The sequence below is a fragment of the Diadema setosum genome, chromosome 14 (genome assembly GCF_964275005.1).
Source record: "Diadema setosum chromosome 14, eeDiaSeto1, whole genome shotgun sequence".
In the NCBI taxonomy this organism is placed as follows: Eukaryota; Metazoa; Echinodermata; class Echinoidea; order Diadematoida; family Diadematidae; genus Diadema; species Diadema setosum.
The window spans coordinates 23,470,918-23,497,263 of record NC_092698.1 but is presented as its reverse complement, the minus strand read 5'-3'; the positions used below and the strand labels follow the sequence as shown (position 1 = coordinate 23,497,263).

Here is a 26,346-nt window from a genome sequence, read left to right as displayed (position 1 = left end):
CATGAAATTCGGTTCAGAAATGGCTGAGATGTACCAGATAAAGTGAAAGAAAGAAGTCCAAATAAAAGTAGATGGGCCATCATATTTTGTTAGGACCGCTTTCTTTTACTTTATTTTGGATATCTCGACCACTTCAAAACCGATATTCATAAAACTTTGAATTCCTCTTAATAGAACTGCATGTTCTCTTGGCAATTCTCAATTTGATTCTTTCGCAATTCAAGTTGTCAGCTCAGCAACTTCGATCTCATCTCGTCATCCATGGATACAGCTCCTGTGGCAGCAGAGAGAAGTGAGATGAAGTTGAAATCTCCCCCAATTTATAGGGAAGTCGAGTGGGTCCGTGTGATCTTGATGTGGAAAAAAAAAAGAGAGATGGACTGGGTAAAGGATACTCCCGGCACCTACACGGTCGTTCCAGGCATCAACACGGACCTTCCCGGCATTTACACGGCAGCCACACGGACCACCCCGGATTGCTCTGCCAACACGGCAATCCCCGGATGACGCCGGATGTTTTTGACATCCAAAAGTTGCCGTGTTGGCATCCCGGACGTCCCCGGATGTCCCCGGACATACACGGATGTCCCCGGCGTCAACACGGATCTCTCCCCGGATCACCCCGGATCAGATCCGGGGTGGTCCGGGGTGGTCCGGGATGTCTATGTGACTGGGGCATTACTGCCAGTAATTGCCAGCAGTTGCGCCCGGTGCGCCCCCTCCCAATAATTTCCAAAGCGAAAATATATAGCTACAAACGGCAGTTTTGGGACTGTAAAATGACAAAATTTTCAAGCTCGCTCGCTTCGCTCGCTCGCATTTAATCGTTATGCCATTCATGTTACTGCCAGCAACTGCCAGCAGTTGCGCCCGGTGCAACGCCCTTAATTTCCAAAGCAAATATATTATTATATATAGCTACAAACAGCAGTTTGGGGACTGTAAAATGTCGAAAATTTCAAGCTCGCTCGCTCTGCTCGCTAGCATTTAATTATACCGTTATGCAATTCTGATGTTGCTGCCATGAGGTGCCCCCCCCCCCCCAATGTCTTGACCCACGGTACGCCACTGTGTGCTATACTACTATTTTGATGACAGACTATCATATAGATGAAGCCCTAGATTACAAGACCAAGGGCACGTAGTTCAATTGAATTCAAAATGAATCTTACAAACGGTGATGCAATTTGATCAAATGATTTGTTCAAAGGTATTTACACATGATTAGTCATTATTGTCGTTATGATTTGAGAATGAACGATAGTCAAGTTTCAATTTTTTCCCGAAGTCAACCTCTTCTATACAGCTAAACCGACACAATAATGCATAGGTGTTAAGAAAGAATCAATTGAAGAAAGTTGAAATAATTTTGCAAAAGAAATTGATATCAAAACGACCATAATAGTTCTGAATAAATGCCGTCAACGGGTTATATTGTGTCAGTGAAATTCTGCGCAATATCAGAGGATTAAATAATTACTAGTATTACTTTAAGACCATACTTACTATATCATGGTATTTTGGATAACACGACAATGACAATGATAATTATATTTGCTTGCTTTGTTTTTTAGTAAACCTAGCTTATTCACCTAAGCACTGGGAATTTGCCGTGCAGTAATAGTGAAGCCAAGCATCGCCTTGCACGGGGTTTTCCACCGCTTGGACAGTAAAGCCGCATTTCTTAAATAGCTTAACGGCTTCCTCCCTCCCCCAGCAGGTTCCCAGCCCCATGCTTCCAGGGAACTGGTATGAGACCGGCAGGCAGTGGAAAAGACTCATGGTGTACAGCGCTGTAGCATGCGGAACTTCGATGTTGTCCGCGTGCTTGGAATGCATGTTAGGGTCGAAGCAGGAGAACATGGCGCCAGGTTTCAGCACGCGTTGAATCTCCGCCAGCATGAGGTCGGGTCGCGGAACGTCGTGCACGACATCGTAGACGAACGCGTAGTCGAAGGTATTGGTCCAATCTTCGGGCATCGAGGAGGCATCGCCGTAGACGTAATCGAGGTTGGTTAAGTTTTTGGCACTGGCGGCTTCCTTCGCGTACTTGAGGGCTTCTTCGCTGATATCAAGTCCAGTCACCTTGCTTTGGGGGAAATTGAGGGCGATATTGCGACTGGCACCGCCTCGACCACAACCTATGTCGAGAACTCGAAAGCCATTTTCTGGGAACAAAAAAGATATGATAATTCGTTGTCGTTTCCATACCAATAATTACTAAAAATGATTGTTCCTATAAGATTTAAGAGAGATCGATCTGGTGAGCGTCATCAAATATCTAGCAGGGCATTGGAAGACCTCGATCCAATGAAAAGAAATGTTTAGATCATTTATATTATTTCTGATATCTGAAAAAACCCCAATGCTTCACATGTTGTCCACACAAGATGGAAAGTCATTCAAGATACACTGTTTATCGTCATAGATACTGTGTCTGCTGTAAAGGACATTTTACCGTCCATAGCACATGTTCCTGGGCCCTGTTTCATAAAGCTGTTCATAAAGTTACTCACGACTTTACGAACGACGTAAATATGGCAAGCCATGTGAGTTTCCGAATCATTGTTAATTTCAATAGCTAAAGTTGAAATCTGCAGATGGTTATGACTATTCTTACATGTTGACACTTGTTTTTTAAATAGTTGAAAGTGTATTTTTGCCCCAATGTAGACGAATATTGGCATACAGTCGTACTTTGTTGAAACGTAAGGGGGAAAAAATGGGCACACATATTGGCACACATATTTCAGTCGTTCGTAACCCTACGTAACTTTACGAACAGTTTTATGAAACAGGGCCCAGATTCGTCTTTTCTTGTCCACGCAAAGTGCACTTGTCTTATTATGAGTTTTGTTGTTTGTTTGGTCACAAGCAAGGCTTGCCCGGAAAGGTATGACACGTAGGGTCAAAATGAGGGGACTGCATACTACAAGCTCAGCTTTTTACCAGTCCCCTCAATTTCCAACAACTTTGTTTCTGAGTTTACAATAATGATATAGCATTTATTTGTATCCCTGTTAATAATTATTTACCTGTGTCTTATTACATGTTATTATGTTCATCTCATTGTTGGACTGATTTTGTGACATTATTTGTATACGCGAACATTTCATTGTTTCCCTAATTTGTTGGAGATGAAATAAAATCAACTTGAACTTGAACTTCAACCTGTTCATGTTGAGTCGCGGGGATTGCCCGCAGAGGTCCACGCAGAAAACTAGTAGGAGGCTAGTAGCGACCGCATCGCTCAGGCAACTCCCATGCAAATATCACGCAGTGCAGTGCCAGTATGTCATCCGTAGTTAGAACGCAAGTAGAATTTATAAGTACCACGCGTCCAGCAGGCAAGACGCACGAGAAACTCCCCCAAATCCTTGACCGCCCGCAGAAATGTCCTGCGTGTTGGGAAATATGTGCAGGCAACAAGGCCTGACCGGAAAGGACTGTGACAGGGCCTTAATGAACTCGAGCAATCTTCATCCAGTGTAGAAATACGTTCTTCGCGCTTACCAAAAGAATGAAAAACTTTGCATTATCTGAGCTGGCTGGCTTTTCTCTCCCTCTCATATGTGTATATATGTAATTTTATGTATGTGTGCGTAGCTTTTTATCTATCTATCTATCTTTAATTTTTCCCTCAATTCAACAGGAAAGAACACTTCCTTACATGATTATGTAGGAGAAGAGATTTTAGATCGTTTCTTACCAAGACCTTCCTTGAGGGTTGGATGAGACAACATGAAAGATTGACACAGGTGATTTGAAATCCAAATATTGCTGTAGTCGGCACTAGTTCTGTAGAAAGATTTGTACTTCGAGTATGGAACACCTGTATAATGTGAAAGAGAAGAAAAACGAAATCAAGTCTTGGTGTGCATGCCGATTCGACATTGGCAGTCTCGGCACTCCGAACAGGAAATGTACTCAAAGAAAGCGTTTTCAAACTGTACGCTTCCAGAAAAAGATTAAGTTTAAATACAGATGTAGTACGATTGCTGTCAGAGCGATAATTCTCAATAACTATCAGAGGATATACAGTAAGCATCAAAAAAGAAGAAGAAGAAAAAAAAAAAGGTAATCCAACTTTGGAGGGATCAATTTTATAATTACCAGCTATGGAGAGCGCAATGTTGGTTGCGGGGAAAGGGAAACTCTTCCCCTTTCTATAAATACCTAATTATGTTGACAAATGTCATGCATAACTGGGCACATGAAGACAACAATGACAAATTGCTCATTTTACAAGTTTGTGTGTTATTGTGAAGGAACAATGCATGTCTCACTGCATGGATGAGATCTGTCATTGAAAGTATTCAGCCACTATCAATGACAGATCTCGTCCATGCAGTGAGACATGTATGTGTTGTTCCTTCACAATGACACGCAAACTTGGAAAAAAGTGCAATTTGTCAGTGTTGTCTTTAAAGTTCATGTGCTCAGTCATGCATGTCAATTGTCAACATAATTAGGTATCTGTGGAAAGAAGAAGAGTTCCCCTTTCCTCACAACTAGATTGTGCTCTCCATAGCTGACAATTATAAAATTGTAGCCCTCCAAAGTTGGATTACCTTTTTTTCACCCTGTAGATCTTGCTGATGGAAAACCGAAAAAGAGAGAAGTATTAAAGGAACGCCAAACTACAGGATGGCATTGTGACAAGGTGTACCCTGTAAAAGATAATCGTGCATCCATTCTTCATCTTGAATTAAAATGGTTGTCACAGGGTGCTGTCATTTTGATGTACCACAGATATGTAAACAACTATTATATAGTGCGTTCTGTGGGCTACATTGTCTACACATACACAAGGCTCGGAGAGGAAAACCAGTTTCATAAGAACTATAATTAGCTGCAGAACATTAGTATTAATTCCACACAAAAAAAACCCCACTGTATCCGAGGCTCAACTTTATAGCTGTACTTCCCTTCTAAGTTTTAAGGAAGTGTACCTGTTTTTGGGTGGATTTATTTATCTATTTCTTTAAAGAAGGAAAAACCTGATAACAATCTAAAACAAGGTATAAGTGAAATTGGCTATGGTTGTGGCAGCCCCACCCCCTTGTTGATTTCATGGGCTTACTGCGAAGCAACAAGCTCTATTTTGGACATCAAATGTGGAACTCCCAGAACCTATGTGTGAGTGTGTGTGTGTGTGTGTGTGTGTGTGTGTGTGTGTGTGTAGCTCATAGATATTTTGTTCACTGACTGGGGATCAAAACTTTTACCGAGAGGGCCGTCCTTCTTGATCACCTCCAACATGACGTCGTACGCATCGCTAATCATTGGTAGGCCCCTACACAAAGTAGCCGTGAGGCTTTCAGTATCTTCCTCGCGGAAGGCGGGCACGCGGTGGGCCGGAAGATAGTACTTCTCCGTGTCCCGATCGACATCGACGATGCCACCACAGACCATTACGCCTAGCCATTCTCGAACGTATCTGTCATTCCAACAAACAATTCTTATAAAAGCAAACAAATTTGCAGTTCGCATCTCGAATCAATTCCCGATCAAACATCTATGAGAGAGAGAGTCGTAATGCATTCTGAATTATAGATACTTCTTTAAGTGATCAAGAACAATTTGTAGGGTAAATTTTGTCATGGTTGTTGTTGTTGTTGAAGCCTAAATCTAATTCTTTTTATTGTTTTGTATGCAGCATAGTAATTCCTCGGTAAGACAAGGTTAGACCAGAGACCAAGACAAGCTTTCTGTTGTCAGGAAAGTCTGCTGTTCATGGGGTGTAGGTGCCTACTTAAGATTTCTATGCATTGTGGCACTCGCTTCTTACAATAATTATGTACTGCACTCTCAAAAGTTTCGGTAAGCATCTTGTGTGGTTCGATCTTTGTGATTAAAACAATCAATGCCCTAAAATTAGACTGCTTTTTTAACCTGTTGATGGATTATAGATGCACCGTGAAAGAATGTTTCATTGTTCATAACACGTGTAAAGTATCACATTTCGACCATACATCTATTGTTTTTTCTTTAATAATAAATCACAATTGCACGTGCAAGTCTTCATTACGGGTAGCTACTCTTAATATTATTGATCAATGCAGGCATCAGTATTATTTGATTGGTTGGAATAAATTGTCTGCATTAATGAACCATTTTGTCATCAGGTATACAGCCTTTCTGAGTAATTGAGTTAATTCTTAGTGTAACTGCAACACTAAAAAATGCTGATCGACTGTTTACTGTACGTGAATTGTTTTCACTTTTCTACGCTGTTGGTCGTAAAGGTGGAATATTTTTTTCTTCTCAAATTTTAACGGCATATCTATTACAATGTGCTTGGAAAATGACATGTTTGATGAATGTCAATCACTTAACTTTGTTATCATGCCGCTTACACACTTTTACAGTGATTTTGAACAAGTACAGCTGTATGTCTAAATCATTATAAACTATGGGCATAAAACAACACTGATAGCATTACAAAGGAAACTATCGATAGAATATTTGTTTTGAATAAAATAATTCAATTTTCCAGATTACTTATTTGTTGGTGATTCTTGAAATTGACAAGTTCACATGAAATTTAAGTTATTGTTCGATTTCACTAACATCGGGTACGTCCACACCGGGTATGTCCACCCCTATAGCACTAATCAGAGCGCGTAGGCGTTGTAGCAGGCTGTTTATCAGGTTGTTGATGACGTCGACAGGTATGGCTTCCCACTCTTCCCTCAACGCAGCTGCCAACTCCTGCAGATTTTGAGGAATGACCTCTCTGCCCTTGATGACTCGGCCTTGGGCATCCCATGCATGTTCTATGGGGTTCATATCTGGCGAACAAGCTGGCCATGACATCTGCTTAACCCCTCTGCCTCTAGGAATTTTCTAACTACAGCTGCCCTGAGCGGTCTAGCGTTGTCATTTTGCAGTCGGAAATTATACCCATACACATGTCTAGTATATGGATGGCAGTGGAACTCCAATTTCTCCCTGTAGACAGCGGCGTTCACTAAATAAGTAAATGCCACTCGTGGTGCCATCCGGCACCACAAGTGGCGTTTCTCCACCGTAATGGACCATCACTGAGCCTCTTCCACCTTGGGTTGTCTCGTGGACACAGTCATCCAGAAGGCTTTCCCCAGCTAACGGACGAACTCGCTGTCTCCCATCTCTACGGTCAAGGATGAACCGGCTCTCGTCCATGAAGATAACGTGTTGCCAATGTCCCAGTTGAAGCGTCCCGTGCTGCCTGGCCTAAAGGAGACGAACTACCCTGTGGTAAACCGTCAGGCGTGGACATCTAACCAATCATCGCAATCGGTAGCCATGTTGTATCAATCTGAGATTGACTGTTGATCTTGAAACGTTGATTCCACGATGTCTCCTCTACAGGCGTTGAAGACGACTCGCGGGTAACTTCCGGTTTCTGCGGATAAGATTCAACAATTGACGATCGTCTCTACATGTTGTCAGTCTGGGACGTCCTGGTGATTTCCGTGGCTGCACATTTCCTCTCTCACGATGACGCTTTAGGATTTTAGTGACTGTGCCCTGTGAAATCCCTAGGATTTCTCCTATACGAGTCTGCATGTAGCCATCATGCCTAAGCGCCACCACTCTCTCGCGCATTGCCGTCAGCATTGGACCAGGCATAGTCTAGGGGGACTCTTTACCGATTTTTAATGAAAACAGTACAGGGAACTTGGAAAAAATAATCTTTCTCTACACGGTGCAAAATCAGCAAAAAAAAAGGGCAATATTTCAAGTGCACATGGCTTTATAGGCGGCACAAGGAAACTTTGTTACGTAATAACACATTCCTCATCTTCAAATATGACCTGAACAGTGGGGTAACATTACGTTATCAATAACATACCAGCTCGTCTACAGACAGTCTTTTAAATGCAAACAAAACGGTCGACTTTTATTCAATACAAAATTATTCCACCTTTTTGACCAACAGTGTATATCCTTTGTCATATGACTGATTTACTCTCTCAATTTTGCTTATGAAAATCAGCATGTATACCATGTGATTGCTCCTTTTTTCTTAGCTAAAAAAAGTGTCATAACGTGTGTTTAGGTAGAAGGTACATAGATTATTCGGTTACAGTTCGTTATTCCGAAGGTTCGTTAATCCGAAAATGAAATAAGGTTCGTTATTCCGAAGGTTCGCTAATCCGAAAATAAAATAAGATTCGTGATTCCGAAGGCTCGTTGTACTCACCGTCTGTTCGTTTTCGGATTTAATGACCCTTATATTCATCATCTGATAAACGAACCTTCGGAATAACGAACATCGCCAGAATATTCTCAGATGTTGTAGGTATCAATTATTCTCGAGTACAGGGAAAGGATTATTGCCACTGGTCACCTCCATTGTTGAAATCAACAACTCTGGAAAGGGTATCCGTGGCCAGAGGAGATGTCGTAAAAGCGACAGTAAAATATGTGTGTGAAAAGCATGTATTTAATGCTAATATTTACTTTTGCGTCGTTGAGACCAGAAAAAAAAAGACAAATAGAATATACCGCCTAACAAAGTGTGAATGGACTACGCTGGCTAAACAGGTATATGTTAAGCAAAATTAGAGAAATATGATATACATTTCAATTGATAACGACGCCGTACCGTTCTTTAAAATTGCCAGCATCTGCTATTTCCTGCGACGTCTTCGGAGTCGGAGAAAGTTCAATCATTGTCTTATAGAGCCCCGTCTCTAAGCCGAATGCAACCGCCAACGCCTTGTAGCCTTCGTTCAGAGTGGTTGCCATGCGACCGAGAAAGTCGTCCGATGTTTCGTCCACATATTTTGACGCCATTTTCACGATGATGCCTTCGAATGTCTACGACGCAAAGTAAAAGAACGTAAGTGATACAAACTCAAATACGAAATAATTTTCATAATGCTGAATCCGTTTCTAAAACATTACATTGATTACATTGGCTGCCTGTAAGGTGATGTGTGCAAGATTTTGTCAATAGCATACAACAATGTTTTGTGTATTTACAGCAACTTCTTCAAAAGTATTAGTCACTGACATGACTGAGGTAACTTCACCTTTAAATAGGCATTTGTCTGCCCCACATGCCCTCATTATTGTGTTGACACAAGATTAAGTGGGGTCGGCGAGCCTATTACTTATGCTAGAGTCACACACGGCCGGATTTCGTACCGGGTCCATAAGGTTCGAAATCCGGCCGTGTGTGACTGTAGCATAAATTACCCTCTATTCCGGGACTATACCGGTTCATTTTCAACCGGATCAAATCCGTTTTGTGACCCGGCCGTGTGTGACTCTAGCAGAGGTTGTATGCGGAATCCGCATCATAAGAGATAACTCCCCGATAGCACGAGACGAAATTCTTATCTTGATCTATCCCAAGGTCTCATTTTAACACATGCTCTATAATTTTTAATCTTAGTACTTTCTGAAAATCTTCGCTTTCATAATTATGTAATGTCCACCCTGCTTTAGAGACTTTATTGTACTTTGCATCTTAATAGCATGATTAAAGTATGTATCTCTCTGGGCTGTGGACTAGTTGGTGACCTGGTGGCAACTCGAATCTCCCTGGTAGCGGAGTGATCGCGCAGACGTCTCTGCGATGTCTCCTGGAACGTAGCCGAGTCTCGATCCGCGGAGTCGCGAGAGAATCGAACACATTCGATTATTTCGGCTCTTTTCAGTCTCCAGCTGGTCGCGAAGACGTCTCCAAGTCACGGTCAAGTCGCGGAGACTAATTTTATCGTGAGGTCTCCGAAACGTCCCCGCGACTTTGCGGAGACCCTTTGGCGACCTACCTGAGACTTCTCCGCGACTTCCGGGCGAATGAATTATCACCTTAATTGGAGACATCTCTGAAACCGCCGCGGAGTCGCCTTCTTGATGAAAGCGTGAGCCATTCTTTTTTTTTTTTTTTAATTGTTTGTTTTGGTCTTTCGAGTCGCGGCAGTCGCAGCGGCGAAGTCTCCTTCGCAGTGAGATACACCCTTAAGTTTTGACAGCCTTGCTTTGTTAAAATATGAAAATATCCGAAATTGCAAATAAAATCCCAAAAGACTGTTTGTTCGCTCTAAAAACACAGTTCAACTATAATCCATTAATTTGATCGTCTAGAGCGATCATACACAGAAGAAGTGCAAAAACTTTTTTTTTTTTCAGCGAGCATTATGTAAACGTTCTTAGATAGCAAGAAATTTATTTGCAGTTGATTTCCTTTTTTTTTTCTCAGACAAGACACGTGACTTCCAAACCACGTCTTCTACTTTGCGCTCTGTGTTGTGACATTGAATTGACTTCACACTGAATTTCTTTCGGAAGGTATCTCTTCTCCTAAAAGACCATCTCAGAACTTATACCATTGATACATTATAAAAGATAGAGGAAAATACATCCTAAAACAACCATAGATTTAATGTATTTTCAGCCCATACATCAATGAAACATGAAACAAGCTTATGGATAGGGATGAGCCCGAAAATTTCTGCTAAGCATGACAAAAGTGATGATGATATCAATGACGATGACATCTATGCTTATGACGACAGTAATAATGATACATGTTTTCTAAGTAGAAGAAAAGGGAAAGAAAGGAAGAAAGAAGCAACTCATGACAAAATAACGACAACTTCAACGATATTAGGGTTTTATTCATTCATAGCGCTTCACAACAGTCCAAGTGGATTCAGATATAATCAGTAGCCTATCTTGAAATACAACCGTTCATACACCAAGGTCAACGGGAGCAAAACATGTTCCCAAAGGGTACATATTATGTGGTACAGGATTCTCACCCTGCGTTCTCAAAGGGGTATTCTTACCTATACTACAAACCAAAATAATCCCACTGCGTCATAATCGATTTTAATTCGTTATTCCGAGGGACCATTATTTTGAAGGTTCATTAATCCAAAAATGAAATAAGGTTCGTTTTTCCGAAGGCTCCTTATTCCAAAGATTCGTTTTCCCGAATGGTCGGTCATCCGAAAACGAAAAAACAAAACAAAAAAAAACAACCAACAAAACAAAACAAAAAACAAAAACAAAAAAACGTTCCGAGGGTTCGTAAGTACGCACCGTTTTGATATTTTCAGATTAACGGATATTATTCTATATTATCGGATTAGCGAAGTTTCATAATAACGAACCTTATTTCATTTTCAGATTGACGAATCTTCGAAACAACCAACTTTCGGAATAACGCCGTAATAGGTATACGTAATTTGTGTGTTTCGGATAAACGAACCATCGGAATAATGAACCTTATATCATTTCCGGATAACGAACCTTCGGAAAAATATACGACACATTGTAGAATCTTTTGTCAGGGGCACACATGCATCTCATTTCATTCGGAGACACGCTAAATCCCGCTGAACGTTTTCGTTCATGTATCCATAATGTGAAAGCAGTATCCCGATTCCTATTTATGTTTTCAGATTTCTGACAACTTCTTACACCCCTTTTACATCTATTTAACTCGGCAAACAACACTCAGGCACTCTTGAACTTTGTTTTCAACTACAAACACGCAAAGTGCATATTTGCATTGTAAGTTCAAATGTCTCAATTTATGTTTATGTTAGGCAAATTGAGAATAAGTGTGTGTTGCATGCATGTTCGTCATTCAGCTTAACACAGTGGATAGGTTTAAATTCAAAATGTCTCTAGTCACGAAAATGAATATCCTGTACAATATATCCTGTTTGGAACTATTTGTGAGCTCGGAGGAGGCGTAATTTAAAACAAAAGGAATGTGAATTTTTGATAATGTTTATATGTCGAGCATTGCCTCATTTTAAGCTATACTGTCAAAGCAATTCCGTAATGGACATTACTGTTTTGCATTGGACATTTTGTGCAAGATTCTTGGGTTTTCTGCGCCAATTGGCAATAATAGTAGTTTGATGCCACTTGTTTCTGAACCAGACTATCCTGCGTGTTTTAAAGAAGTGTGAATCAACAAATGAATATATAGATAATTAAATAATCAAGATGTTTTAAACAACAATTCTATTTTTATAACATAATTTCCAATACCGGTCAGGGCTCTTTTTTTTCTAGTCTCCAAGTAAGATCTATATAATAATCTCCTTACTTTTTTTTTTCACTGCCAGTCATGCATTTGTAAGCTGGGTTATCTGGTTATGGCAAGCTGATATCATTAGAAAGTGCCGTAATTCTATCGTCTAAAGTTATTGTTGTTGGGGTACATCACGAAAGGCAAGAACATTTTATATAATTAAACAGCTGATACATAATCATATCGATCAAACAGTCTGAATATGTGACATTATAAACACAGAAGACCATAACTAGATATAACGAGACCTGTAATGTGATGAGTATATTATATTTCGATTTCAAATCAAAATTTTAGATTTACAACATATAGTGAAGAATTTTCTCATAGAAGCTTCATACAAACCTCTAGTTTTCAGTTCTGTTTTTGAAAAAAGAAACTATTTGAACAAAGCGAGGAAAAAAAATTAATCATTAAGACAGTTTTAAATGCATTCGAGCTACAGCAGGTTAATAATGGAAAAAACAAACATTGATTTTTCGTAGTAATTTTGCAAAAGTGAGATTGTCATTAACCAGGGCTTAATGTAATCTTTGATAGGATGCTGTGAGACACCAGAGCAATTTACGTGGCAAACAACTGATTGGAAACATTATCAGATTCATCCTTGCCCCTCCCCCCCCCCCCCACATGGTGAATACATTGGTTTCATACGCCTGACTTACTAGGACCAGGGAGGTCCACCTCCCTGCTAGGACTACGAAAAGGGAAGTGACAGTGTCGGCCTATGTTACGGTAAACGTTACCTTTTATTTTTCTGCTTTCTTCCTGTGGTATATATTGCTCGCTGCACTGCTCCCTCGACGTGAGAAGTCACTACAGTATCAAAATGCACTGATGGCGCAAACGTTCATCCGTGGGAATCAGAAATTTTGTCTGCATGACGGACGTGATATACGGCCAAAGGGCATATGATTTTGAAAACACATATATCATGATTATAGGCAAGTGAGGTTGAAAGTTGACTCTTTGTTTATTTAGTTTGTGATTGCATGAAGTTGTTTAGTTTATGATTGCATGAAGTTGTCACGGACAGGAAAGAACATTCAGTAATATAACAGGTTGAGATCCCTCAAAACAAAGAATAAGAAAAAAATCCATATTAATTTTTGTTTTGAGAATTAAAGAGCTCCAGGACACCTGATGATGCTATGAAATATACAACCTTTTGTCATACAAAGTATATCCAAGGGGTGAAAAGGGGTATAGGCCCTATATCTAGTCATGTCATACGCGTGCTGCAGGCAGTGCCTATCTCGATGATACTGTGATAAGACATGAGGGTGTAACTCTGTATAGACGTACGTCTTCTCATAAAAGTGAAGCTGCAGCTGTGATACGACAAAATGATGTATTTTTACATAAAACCACCAGACCATACAGTGCCCTGATCGACGATCTGCAGTTCTGGGCCTCGTTTCATAAAAAGTTGATATGAGAGCATCTCCTGCTGAAATGGCAATTGTCATGGTAACGACAAGAATCCAGTTTCCTGATTAGCTGTTAGTGTGGGAAGTTGCCATTCCAGTAAGAGTTGCTATCCTAACATCTTTAATGAAATGGGGCCCTGATATGACAAAAGGGTGTATCTTGACTTGAAAGAACGTACAATGTACTGTATACTGTATTTTACTTCCCTGTGTACGTTGAGCTACTAGACACCTAAAATGCACCGTGAGATAATCGGCACACGAAGTTTCCATTATGGCGTTAACAGCAAGATGTTGTCCTTCCCTACTGTCTCGAGCGAGTTTCTTCCTACCGCACACCGGAGCATAATAAAAAGGAAGAAATCATGTGAGTTTTAACGAGATCTTATCCCATCAAAGCCCCGAGGCCAGCCAGCTTGATCAGCCTTGTGAAGAAGCAGCAGAATGTCTAGAAGTGGCTCTTCACGTCACCCCATCTCCGATCAGCCGATATCTGGTATCTAATCATTCTTGACTTACTTAATACCGAACAACACATTCTCCCCTTTTATTATTCTTTTCATTTTTTTCTTTCTTCTTATTTTTCTTTTCATCTACGTCTCTATGATGAGCTTGGTTCTACCTTATAACTAATCAGGAGTTTTTGAAATAGGGTGTGAAGGATTTCTCCGAAGCTAGGATACGAGGAAGAGAGGAAAAAATACAAAATGGCAAAGAGTGGTTTGGTAAAAAAAAAAAAATAAAAAAAATAAAAATAAAGTGTTACGTGACACAAGACAAATCCAATGGGATATACGTCAAGCATCCGTCTATATTGTTTCTTTACGATTTAAGATCTTAAGATTAACGTTACAATAACAACAACAACGCTTCAATTTTACGGAAACTCCGAGTCATCAGCCCAAGTTGAACATCTCAATTATGAAAAAACAAAACAAAACAAGAATTACGAAAAAAAAAAGTCAGGCAGTAGTCATAGGAAGGTTGCAGCCTTTTATTTTATGAGTACAGTGTACAATACTACATGTTATAGCAGTCATAGTAACATTGACAACAGAAGAGGGCAGCAGTCAAACTTATGAACAGTTGTGATCAATTTGTTTTGTTTTGTTTTGTTCATTCACTGCTCTTGTATTCGAGATTATCTCCCTGTTTGGAGTCCAGCTACAGCGTGCAGAAATGTACTGTTCTTAACAAATTATAGACCATGAAATCACGCGACTAAACATTGGTGCGCTAAATAAAAGACAAGATGTGTGTACGACTATGTAGTGAGCGCTATATCAACAGAACTACACAACTCCTTACTCCTACGATTTCGTCCAGACTTTCATTCTCTTTATCAATATCTTAAATTATAAACTTAACGATGAAGGAAACTCGTAATGAAAGGTTTGATTTGCTTTTGAACATCAATATCGACACATACTCGATGCTTGATGTTGAATGATAGCATGGTAAATGGATTAAATCATTCGACGCTTTCAAGGTTGGGGTTTTCCCCTGCGAAGGTTGTCGTTGAAAGTTTAAATGTCAATAAAAGTAAAAAGCGGCCGAGCACCATGCATGGTTGTGCTTGTGTTATACGTATGAGGCCACATGATGCACAATGTATACGTAACAATAGGCAATATACAGTGCATATATATTATATATATATCTATATATATATAAAGGTAATCCAACTTTGGAGGGCTACCATTTCAAAATTGTCAGCTCTGGAGAGTGTAATGTTGATTGTGAGGAAAGAGGAATTCTTCCTCTTTCCATTGATACCTAATTACTAATATGTTGACAAATGTCATGCATGATTGAGCACATGAACTTTACAGACAATAACAAATTACACTTTTCCAAGTTTGAGTGTTATCCTGCAGGAACAATGCATGTCTCACTCAGTGGTTGGGATCTCTCAGTGAGAGTGGTACATTGTAACATCAGCAGGCCAGCCTGCATGACTGTAGGTTTGTGTTTAGGGCTCCTTCTAACTTTCTGCGGTCAGGAGTCTTCAATATGGCCACATTGTCGCTAACTTGATCACTCCCACAAAGGCTAAACCATTATCCATTTTTCTCTCTTCACATTCAAGACTTGGTTTGGCGCTGCGAGCTATGTGTTGAATATGGACAGGGAAAATGGAATGTGTGGGTTTGCCTTAGCAGGAGTGACCATGTCATCGGACAGGTGGCCATGTAAAAGGTTATGAACCATAAAATGTAAGAAGAAACCCTTAACACTAACCCTAAACACACACTTGCAGTTATGCAGGCTGGCCTGTTAATATTACCACTGTCATTGAGAGATACCATCCATTCAGTGAGACATGCATTGTTCCTTCACAATAACATGCAAACTCTGAAAAAGTACAATTTGTCATTGTTGTCTGTAAAGTTCATAAGCTCAGTCATGTGTGACATTTATCAGCATAATTAGGTACCAATGGAAAGAGGAAGAGTTTCCTCACAACCAACATTGTGCTTTTCATAGCTGACAATTATGAAATGGTAGCCCTCCAAAGTTGGATTACCTTTTTTTTTTTTTTTTTTGATACGCTCTGTATAGGTATTGCTAAGGTGTGTAAAGTGGCATCTATTACAATATAATACCATACAGTATATCATTATTATCGTATTACAGTTCATTGCTATTACTACCAGCCCTTACTCACAACAGCATTGCATGTTCTTGTTTTTTAATGAAAATGCTTCTGACAATATTTGTTGACGTACATGATAAGGAACGAGACTGTATATTGTTCAGCTCAAGTGTTACAGGAGGATGAGTCACGGCTGGAATGTGAACAAAAATGATCTGGGATTTTCCCCCTTTTTTAAGGGGGTAGGGTTAGACAGGGTGCATAATAAATTAGGAAAATTGTTTAAAAACGTCTGAGGCATTTTGTAGTAGTGTTGGACCCATTCTTTCCACGTTTATTTTTTATTCTTTTATATCAAACACAACAACTACAACGTTCACTGATATTGATTACAAAAGAGACTTCTCAATTGATTGTTTATACACGTAACAACTTCATTAACAAAATAACCCACACAACGTGTCTTATCCACACACAATTTATACTTAGCTTCTGAAAGCCAGTTAGCTTCACAAAGTTAATTATTGAAAGTTGAACGAAGAAAATTTGTGTCGTAAGTTACTAAACCTACATGACCTAAATCAAGCGGTATCATCCGCAAAGACAATGGTATGAAGTAACTTCATAATCGCAAACAGTAAAACATTCAAATATGTGAATGAAATAGTAGTAAAGGCCCTAATAACTGATTACCTAGGGGTACCAACACAGCAATAGAAAGACGATAATATTATACTATTAATGAACACATATAGCATTCTATTACATGAATAACTATGAAACAATAGTTTAGGGTCTTGTCTCTACTAGAAACACATACATCTTCTTTGTGAGAATACTGCGTTCAATTCTGATTAATGCTTTAGATAAGTCTTTAAGCAATCCAATCAGAAACTTGTTTATTTTCAAAAGACTCTCTTATTATATTCCGACTTCCAACATAGTCATGTAGGAAGAATATCCCTTCCTCCATAAAACCAACAACACGTACAACAGGCGGATATGACTCTGTGATTTGTTAATGTGTCATTACTACCTCCTTGGTAAATAGGTTTAGCCAATACAGTTCGGAAACACAGTTCGGAAACATCTTTTAGAGATGAGTTAAACATTGAACAAAACATTGCGATATTATAATCTTTAAGATGCGAATTCAACATGGTAATGTCAAGGATTTTTTCTTATTAAGGATTTCAAGAACTGTATCACATACCTGAACAGGCTTTAGAAAAATAGAGTTAGCATGATTATTTTTGGGGTAAGGATTTCGTGAAGTGTGAAGAGATTTCATAGAACATTATTTACAATTTCTGAACTTACGATGCTAAAAATGAATCTGTATAATTTATGAGCAATGGCATATTGGTCTCACAAAATAATATGATTGCTCACTTTATTGTAAATTACAATAGTGCACTACTTCCCTTACCTTCTGAAGAATCTCGTTAATTAATCTTTGGGTTTGAGTAGCTTTGATGTTACGTTCTTTCTCATTGTTATGCTCTTCATTCTTAAATTGAGTACAGTAATAATTTTGTACAAATTAAACATGCATGAATCAGCCCTTCGGGATAAGTTTGGGTCTTTGTGTCAATTAGACACGTTTTGCATCCCACGCGGATTATGCGATGTGTATTTCAATAAACTTGTAGTTCAACAATAGCAGTGACATGTCCCCAATTAGAACTTGACGCGTCAAGTTAAATAATCGGATTGTTACTTCCAGTTCTTTGAATTATGATACTTGCTTGTCAGTTATAAGAGCTATGACCGTGATACTTCTACAGCGTATAACATAGAGAATATCGCATTTTATGCTTAGCGAAATAAAAAATAATCAAAAGCGTGTTATCACAGAGGACGTAGAACTATATATATCAAATCAGAGACGCTCAAAGATCGCCTGTACGAAGGAGATAAGAGTAAGAGAAAAAGAAAGCTACAAGATTTGAAGCTCAAAGTCTATTCAGCGTCGCTCGATTAACTGATTAAGTAAAGGTCCATGCAATCCAAATGTATGTTGACCTCTATTGATGCCTTATGGTCTGTAATAGCAATATCATACATACTTCAGTTAAACATACATAGTACAAATGGCATGAGTGAGACAATGTGATGAAACAATTCGCTAGAAGACAAACCCTCGAAAAGTAATTTTTTGACGTTTCGATTCGAGAATGAAAGGTAGCTAAATTTCATGTTTGATTTTGACTGTTTGCTTGTATGTTTGCCGGTTTTTGGTGGGTTTTTTTTTCGAAAGTCAGCCTCTTTTACACAGCTAAACCGATACTGTAATGTTTGTATATGCTTTTACAAAGAATCAAAGAAGAAAGTTGAAAATGATTTCGGAAGAGAAATAGGTCTTAAAGATACCAGGGATTTGAATAAATGCTGTCAACGGATGTTACACTGCATTGGTGAGAATTCTGCGCAATATCAAGGAAATTAGTACTTAACGAAGTTACGTACTGCCATGAATATTATTCTACGAGTCGCATTAAGTAGAACTTTTCATTTACGCGATAACGACAAAGATGATTTTGTTATTAACCAAGGTCTAAATTACCGACACACTAGGGATTTGCGGTGCAGTGATAGTGAAGCATATCTTCGCTTTGCACGGGGTTTTCCACCGCTTGAACAGTGAAGCCGCATTTCTCAAATAGTTTAACCGCTTCTTCTCTACCGAAGCAAGTTCCCAGCCCCATGCTTCCAGGGAACTGGTATGAGACCGGCAGGCAGTGGAAAAGACTTATGGTGTACAGCGTGACAGCGTGCGGCACTTCGATGTTGTCCGCATGCTTGGAATGCATGTTAGGGTCAAAGCAAGAGAACATGGCGCCAGGTTTCAGCACGCGTCGAATCTCCGCCAGGATGAGGTCGGGTCGCGGAACGTCGTGTACGACATCGTAGATGAACGCGTAGTCGAAGGTATTGGTCCAATCTTCGGGCATCGAGGAGGCGTCGCCGTGGACGTAATTGAGGTTGGTTAAATTTTTGGCACTTGCAGCTTCCTTTGCGTACTTGAGGGCTTCTTCGCTGATGTCAAGTCCAGTCACCTTGCTTTGGGGGAAATGGACGGCGATATTACGACTGGCACCGCCTCGACCGCAACCTACGTCGAGAACTCTGAAGCCATTTTCTGAAAATAAAAGGATGTGATTAGTTGTCGCTGTTTGTCTAACATACAAAAATATATCGGATACAAAATTAATGTTTTCATGAGTCTCAACTTATCTCTGCTGATCAAAATAATCTTGATTTGTAAATGGAAGAGAATATCAAGTATAGATGGGTGAAGGTTGAAGTTTTGAATTCTCTTCCTTTCGTCTCCCTGGTGGTGGTAGAGTCGCTGCCCGGAAAGCCGGAAAGTAGTAGATAACAGGTTCGATTCCGTCGTTCCTTTCCCCCCCCCCCCCACATGTTTGTTAAAGTACAGATCAGCAGTTGCGATCTCACAAATTTAATTTGTTAGAGGGAGACAAACTTGAGGAAAATTTAAACCTCAATCTTGATTTGTATACAAGTTTCTTGATATCAGATTAGGAGTACCTTAGGGTAATAGTTTAGGGCCATAAATTCTTGTTTGTCATAAATAATATAATAATTATGTCTCAATGTCTTCTCACAATGAAATATGTAATGTGGACGATGTAGGTATATGAAGCATTTATGAACAACTAGCAGTCATGCTTACGAACATCTTCAGGTTTATTTTTGCTATCGACCTTAATATTTTGTGTTTTAATACAGGAATAAGCTAAGGAGCAACATAGAAAAAAAAACAAAGAAAATGTCTTTGAGATCGTTGAAATAAAATTTGACTTATTGAAAAATAACAAATAATGCGTCTAGGTACTGAAATCGATGGTAAATTGTTTGTGAATTATCACATGCTACACTTTATGAGGTCACCAAGTTGTAAAGAATATTCACAAGGCCCAAGCTATTTGTTCCAGAGAAGTCATTTTTGTTTAATTGTTTTTAATTGCCGAATGATTTGGCTTTGCTACTGCAAATAAACGCGAGGAAGCTAAAATGTTATATATGAGCAATTAAAACAAAACCAAACCATAAAGTATTTTCAAACAGTGATTCACGAATACATTTTCATGATAACGATATATGGGACTAAAGAAATACATTACATTTTTATGTAATTCCATGTTTTAGTGTAAACGCCTGAACTGGTCTTGTGAAAAGTAGTCTAATGAAGATGTCTCTCACATCATTGTGATTTCCAGTTTGTTAGCCGATGAAATATTCAAATGAGAGATTTGTCAAAATTTGCATATCCCAACGTTATAATTCTTCTTTCTTGTTTATATGATTTATTTTCAAAAACTTTCAAGAGTTCGAATTTACGTTGAAGTTAATCAAAACTGTTGCAACAAGAATTTATCGAATGTGTCAAATTAACAGAATTAATTAATTACATTTGGTAACACTTGGATTTGTGTACACAGCTTTTCATGTCATACATTTTATACCTAAAGTGAGTTTTGCAAACGTTGATATTGTCCTTGTAGTTTTCAGTAAAATTCTTGGTCCACAGAGATTCCTGACATTTTTTTTTTTGTAAGCGTAAAAACTAAAAAGGAAAGTGCACTCTCTTATGCAATGAGACTTCCATCCGTCAATCTTTATGCTGGCCCTAATTTTTTACTATTTTTTTTTTTATGTAAAGCAAAGTTTGATTTCATGATTGCATGATCTGATACTGTATTGGTGAAGTGACTCTGTTATATTAATAAATATTTCGAATATGAAAATAAGTAATTCCTAGCTGCTGCCATTTGCTGCTGTGATTTGACAGGTTTTCAGATTTTTATTGTGACCATTTCATTGTTCCTTTAATTCAAATGGGAAGAAAGTTTTCATCATCAGTGAAGGAAGAATAATACTTTCTTACCAAGTCCTCGCTTGAGAGCCGGATGGGACGAGATGAAAGATTGGCACAGGTGGTTCGAAAACCAGAGAATGCTGCAGTCGGCTTCAAATGCGTGGAAAGATTTGTATTTCGAGTACGGAACGCCTGCATAAATGCCACAGAAAAGAAACGAAATAAGATCTCGTTGTGTCTACACTCATTTACAGTCTCGGTACAATAATAAGAATAGCACTCGGATTAGCCTTTTTTTTTTCAAACTCAGTGCGCCTAGTAAGGATTTGATTAGGTTGATCATTATTAAAGCAACAACACATCAGAGGAGAGTAAGCCTGAAGCCTTGTTTTAACAGATTTTACCACGTCAACGTTGCGATAACGTCCAGAAAACAAAAACTCCTCGCCTAGTACAATAAAACAGCTGGAGATACAAAAGCAACAAGTAAAAGTTACCCCTGCAATGTCCGAGCAACAACCGAACAACAAGCCTGTGGGATTACCAGTCTTGGGGATTAACGAACCTTGATTTTCATTCCGATTCACGAACGTTCAGAATATATAACGAACATAATTTCATTTTCGGATCAACGAACCTTCATAGGACAACGAGCCTTCAAAAAACAATAACAACAACAAAACAATGAACTGTAACCAAAAAAAGAAAAGCATTATACTTCTGCAGGTTCGATATACATATTTAAAGGAGTACTGTGTCACCGTCTGTAAGTTGGGAGTGTTCATGCTGCGGGGATAAAGATTCGAAGAGATTGTTAAGTTTTATGGGGTTAACAACTGATACACTGGACCCCCCCCCCCCCCACCCTCCTTGCCATTTTCAGGACGGCTGTGAAACTTTCTCGAATTGGGATACCAAAGACAGAACCACTAAAACTTTTGTGTATTTCATATTCATTTTGTTAATTTATTTCGTTCTCCATTTAGGGCAAGTTATCTAAAAAAAAAAAAGAAGAAAAAAAGTGGAAACTTTACCTCGTGGACCGTCCTTCTTGATTGCCTCCAACATGACGTCGTACGCCTCACTCATCATCGGCACGCCCTTGCACCAAGCAGCCGTGAGGCTCTCCATGTCGCCCTCGCGGAAGGCGGACACGCGGTGGGCCGGAAGGTGGTACTTCTCCGTGTCCCGATCGATGTCCACGATGCCACCACAGACCATTACTCCTAGCCATTCTCGAACGTATCTGTCATTCAAACATACAACAATCTTTTCTCTTACATGATTTTCATCATTTTTCAGCGTCAGTATCTTAAACATCACGTGCATCACGAAATTAGAAATTGTAATGCCATCCTCGGTAATTTTTTAACTCGTTACAATTCAGATAGCAAGAAGGTAGTGTCACAATGTGTTCTGAATTATATATAGGGCATACTTCTTTCAGGTGACCCGAGAACGATAACTTTCTTTCTTTAATATGGACAGTAAATGATTTTGCTGTTGTTATTGAACTCTGAACCTATTCAAATTGTATTCATTATAGTTGTTGCTGAATTCAGGAAGAGGGCATGCAAGTTTTGTGTTGCCGAGGAAAATTTATGAAGTTCTCCTGGTGTTCATAAAAATTAAATGCATACTGTAATTAATGGCTTGTTGGCTAAGAGATTGTATCGCACTCTGTCCGGATTTTTTGATGAGCAAGATATGTGTTTAAATCTCTCCAGATGGTTACAGTTCGTTTGCTACTCGACAAAAACGGATTAATGACCTTCGGAATAGCGAACCTTCAAAACAACTTCACAGACTACAGACGTCTGGATTAGCGACCATCTTGGTACAGGGAATTGTTTGCTTGAGCAGTATAATCATATATGTTTATTTTTTTTTATTTATTTATTTATTTATCTATTTATCTATTTATTTATTTATTTATTTATTTTACTTCTAACTCAAACGTATGAAGTACTTTATCATATGAATGCCGATTTTCATATGATTATCTCAGTTGATTGCATTATCTTAATGATTAAAAAAAAAATTGGTTTGGAGCCTACGTGGCTCAGGAGAACTAGCTTAAATACCATGACATGTAATTGCTGTTTCTCCGGGGAAAAAATAAAATTAGGATTATTGCATCAAATGGATAATGTTTAATCAATATAAAATATATGATCCAAGGTATATAACAAAACACTCTTAGTTATTGTCCATATCAATAATAAGTATTGCATGGTTTATTGCCATGGGTTACCTCCGTTGCTCAAATCATGGACCTACTACACACCGACGTTAATCGCTCGTTAATTATTGATTCATGCACCTGTTTCTGTAAAAATCGTTACAATAGTATTCGATACATGCTTTCCTGCCATGATCTCATCAGTGTATATATAAAAACAAGCGGCGCTTTGAGAATTCAAAAAACTCGATGCGCAGCAGATAATAACTCTTTAAATCGAGAAAAATGCATGTGCTGTTGTGATGTTTATTGTTAAATCATCTCTCAAACTATTTCATCTGCAAAATACACATACTTTACCGAGAAAGCAAATATTTTGGCAGGTTGATTGTGATATGTGATCTAATTTTTCCCACTTTTCGCACACTTCAGTGTTTGAGAGTAAATATGGACAGTAATGGTAGACGACATAAATTGAGCGACGTTACATGGCATTGCATGTCCATAAGTCCACTTCAGTAATTACCAATTTTGAGACACAATTCGATTTGTCGCGTTTTAAGGTTTGCTGCTCCCGTCATTGGCGTTTATTCAAAGATAGTTGGGCCTGAAAAGACCCCTCAGCCATATAAGACCAAAATGAGGGAAACGGTTCTTTTTGTCAGTGTCGATGCACGATTACACAATCGTCATTATCCAAACATCTGAATATACTCATTAAAATGCATTAAATCAGGTGGCGGTGATGGTGATGATGGGATAAAAAAGACATTCGTTCACAGTTCATGTGTGTAGTAGGTCCATGCTCAAATTAATGAGTCTGTGTGTAGGTACGCGTGGCGGGGTCATCCCACAAGACCGACACCCATGAGTCATACAGCCCACGAGTCATACAGCCAACAAGTTCGACACTAGGCAAATAAAGCTAATATGAGACCGACACTACGTAAAAACAGCCCACGAGTTCGTCGGATACAACACGGGCTTTAATGTGTCGGTCTCGTGGGCCTTGTTTGCTCAGTGTCGAACTCATGGGCTGTATAACAGTTACTTGTGGGCTGAATAACTCGTAAGGCTGTATGACTCGCGGGTGTTGGTCCCGTGACGTGCATCCTGCGTGGCATGAGGAATAGCTATTGCAGTGACCATAACAACAAAACAAAACAAAATAAAGAAAATCTTGCACGCGCCAGGCAAAAAAAGGTTTTGGGGGTTATGAACTTAAACAGACACATAACTCCAAATTTGTGAGAGAAAACTATAGCAAGAAAAGCAAAAAAAAAAAAAAAAACTCTCTGCATTTAGAATTGGTCTTGATGCTAGGAAATCAGTCACTCAATGGAGAGAGAAAAAAGAGCAATTGTGATTTTTATTAGGCAAAAATGATGAACGCACGCACATTTTGACATGGTGATGAAATAAATGTTCTTGGAATTTTATATTCAATGTGACGGAGTGCATAATCCTACCTTCTGTTAATGCGTCGATCGCAAGCGCAAATGCGAAATGCTCCCGGGCGCGCTTGGGCGGTGTTGATCTTTTTGTTTTTTTCACTCCGTTTAGCTCACAAGAAGAAGACCAAGCGAAAAGTTTGATTGGACCACGCTACACAGATACCGAGAAAAGTCAAGCAAAATTAGAGAAAATTGACATACATTTACATTCATTTCATAAAGATATATTGTAAAATAGAGAATTTATTTATGGAGCATTGCTAGACAGATATTCATTGACGTACGACAACATGGATATGGTGACTAAAAAGAATGTCGTTTGAACGTAGAAGCCAGGCAAGATTTCATTTCGTTTCATTTCATTTCATTTCATTTCATTTTATTTCATACAGAATATATTGTAAAATTATATGTATGCAATAGTTCCTTCCTGCAATAGATCCCTTATCATGGATGCTAGTATTGTATACATGCTGTATATAATTATATATATATATATATATATATATATATATATATATATATATATATATATATATATACTGTATATATAATTTCTGTTCTGTTCTGTTTTGTATTTCTTTGTCTTGGTGTTAATTTTATTATAGTTGTTACCTTTTACTTGGGAGAAGTCTTGACAGGTCAATGGCCTTTGCTTCTTCCTCCACACCCTGTATTGCATATGATTACCATGTTGTTTTGTATTGTTCATTCTGTTTTTACTAGTTGTGCAAGTTGTGGAAATGAAATGAATTGAAATGAATGAAAAAAAAAATTATGACAATGTATACCGTTCTTTGAAATTGCCTGCATCTGCTATTTCCTGTGATGTTTTCGGGGTCGGAGAAAGTTCAATCATGGTCTTGAAGAGCCCTGTCTGAAGCCCGAAAGCAACCGCCAACGCCTTGTAGCCTTCGTTCAGAGTGGTTGCCATGCGACCGAGAAAGTCGTCCGAAGTTTCGTTCGCGTATTTTGCCGCCATTCTCTCGATGATGCCCTCGAATGTCTACAACGCAAACTAAAAAGAATATATAAGCGTTAGTCAGTGCTATACAAACACAAAAGAAACCCCTTACACTCCTGAATCAATTTCTCAAAACATTAAGCCTGCGTATGGTACTTATATTGGTTGGGGCGATAACAATACCCTCATTTCTAATTCGCTGAACTACAACCAACACCAACCGGATACGTCTGGTTCTGCACACTTGAACTTCGTTTCGTACGACAAACATCATGCAAATACAAGGTACCATTATCGTCTTCTCATGTGTTGAACGATCTTCTTATCAAAGTAGGAAGGAATCTTTGCATTGTGTGAGGTTGAATATCTCCAAATTCGTATTTGCCTTACGGCACCGTGCTAAATCTACTTAGTTTGCTCCGCACATACATGCATGTGCCTGATCAAGTTGACACGGGGATCAGTTTCATCAAGGAGGTTGGTTTTATGAATTGGTTGGAGTACAGTCTGAGTCACAACATGATGTGCTGTTTCGAATTGTTTGCGCATTTGGCATCTGCTTGGTGGGGTGGATGAACTTGTGGTGCATGTGTTATGTTTCCCATGTCGAGCTCTGCTTTAAACAACGCCCTTGATTGATTGATTGATTGATTGATTGATTGATTGATTGATTGATTGATTGATTGATTGATTGATTGATTGATTGATTGATTGATTGATTGATTGATTGATTGATTGATTGATTGATTGATTGATTGATTGATTGATTGATTGATTGATTGATTGATTGATTGATTCATTCATTCACTGATACATGAATTCAAT

The 26,346-nt window shown here is 38.8% G+C and overlaps 1 protein-coding gene across 1 annotated transcript; it reads right to left on the bottom strand.

Annotated features, from left to right (window-relative positions):
* Positions 1–1,584: 1,584 nt before the first annotated feature.
* Positions 1,585–25,564, bottom strand: LOC140238223 (uncharacterized). Its single transcript, XM_072318159.1, has 9 exons — positions 25,349–25,564; positions 21,956–22,167; positions 20,991–21,113; positions 18,653–19,220; positions 9,520–9,787; positions 8,597–8,811; positions 5,229–5,440; positions 3,710–3,832; positions 1,585–2,168 (listed from the first exon to the last, which is right to left on the bottom strand). Exons 1-9 carry the CDS (start codon positions 25,537–25,539, stop codon positions 1,585–1,587), a joined length of 2,496 nt encoding a protein of 831 aa, XP_072174260.1. The 5' UTR covers positions 25,540–25,564.
* Positions 25,565–26,346: the final 782 nt, after the last annotated feature.

What these genes read in the sequence shown, in the direction of transcription:
- LOC140238223 (XM_072318159.1), bottom strand. Translation starts at nt 25,539, where the DNA reads ATGGCGGCAAAATACGCGAACGAAACTTCGGACGACTTTCTCGGTCGC. An exon ending in CAAGAAGGACGGTCCACGAG is followed by an intron (nt 21,114 to 21,955) that starts GTAAAGTTTCCA and finishes GCATTTATGCAG; the next exon opens with GCGTTCCGTACTCGAAATAC. An exon ending in GAGATTCGAGTTGCCACCAG is followed by an intron (nt 8,812 to 9,519) that starts GTCACCAACTAG and finishes TTTGCGTCGTAG; the next exon opens with ACATTCGAAGGCATCATCGT.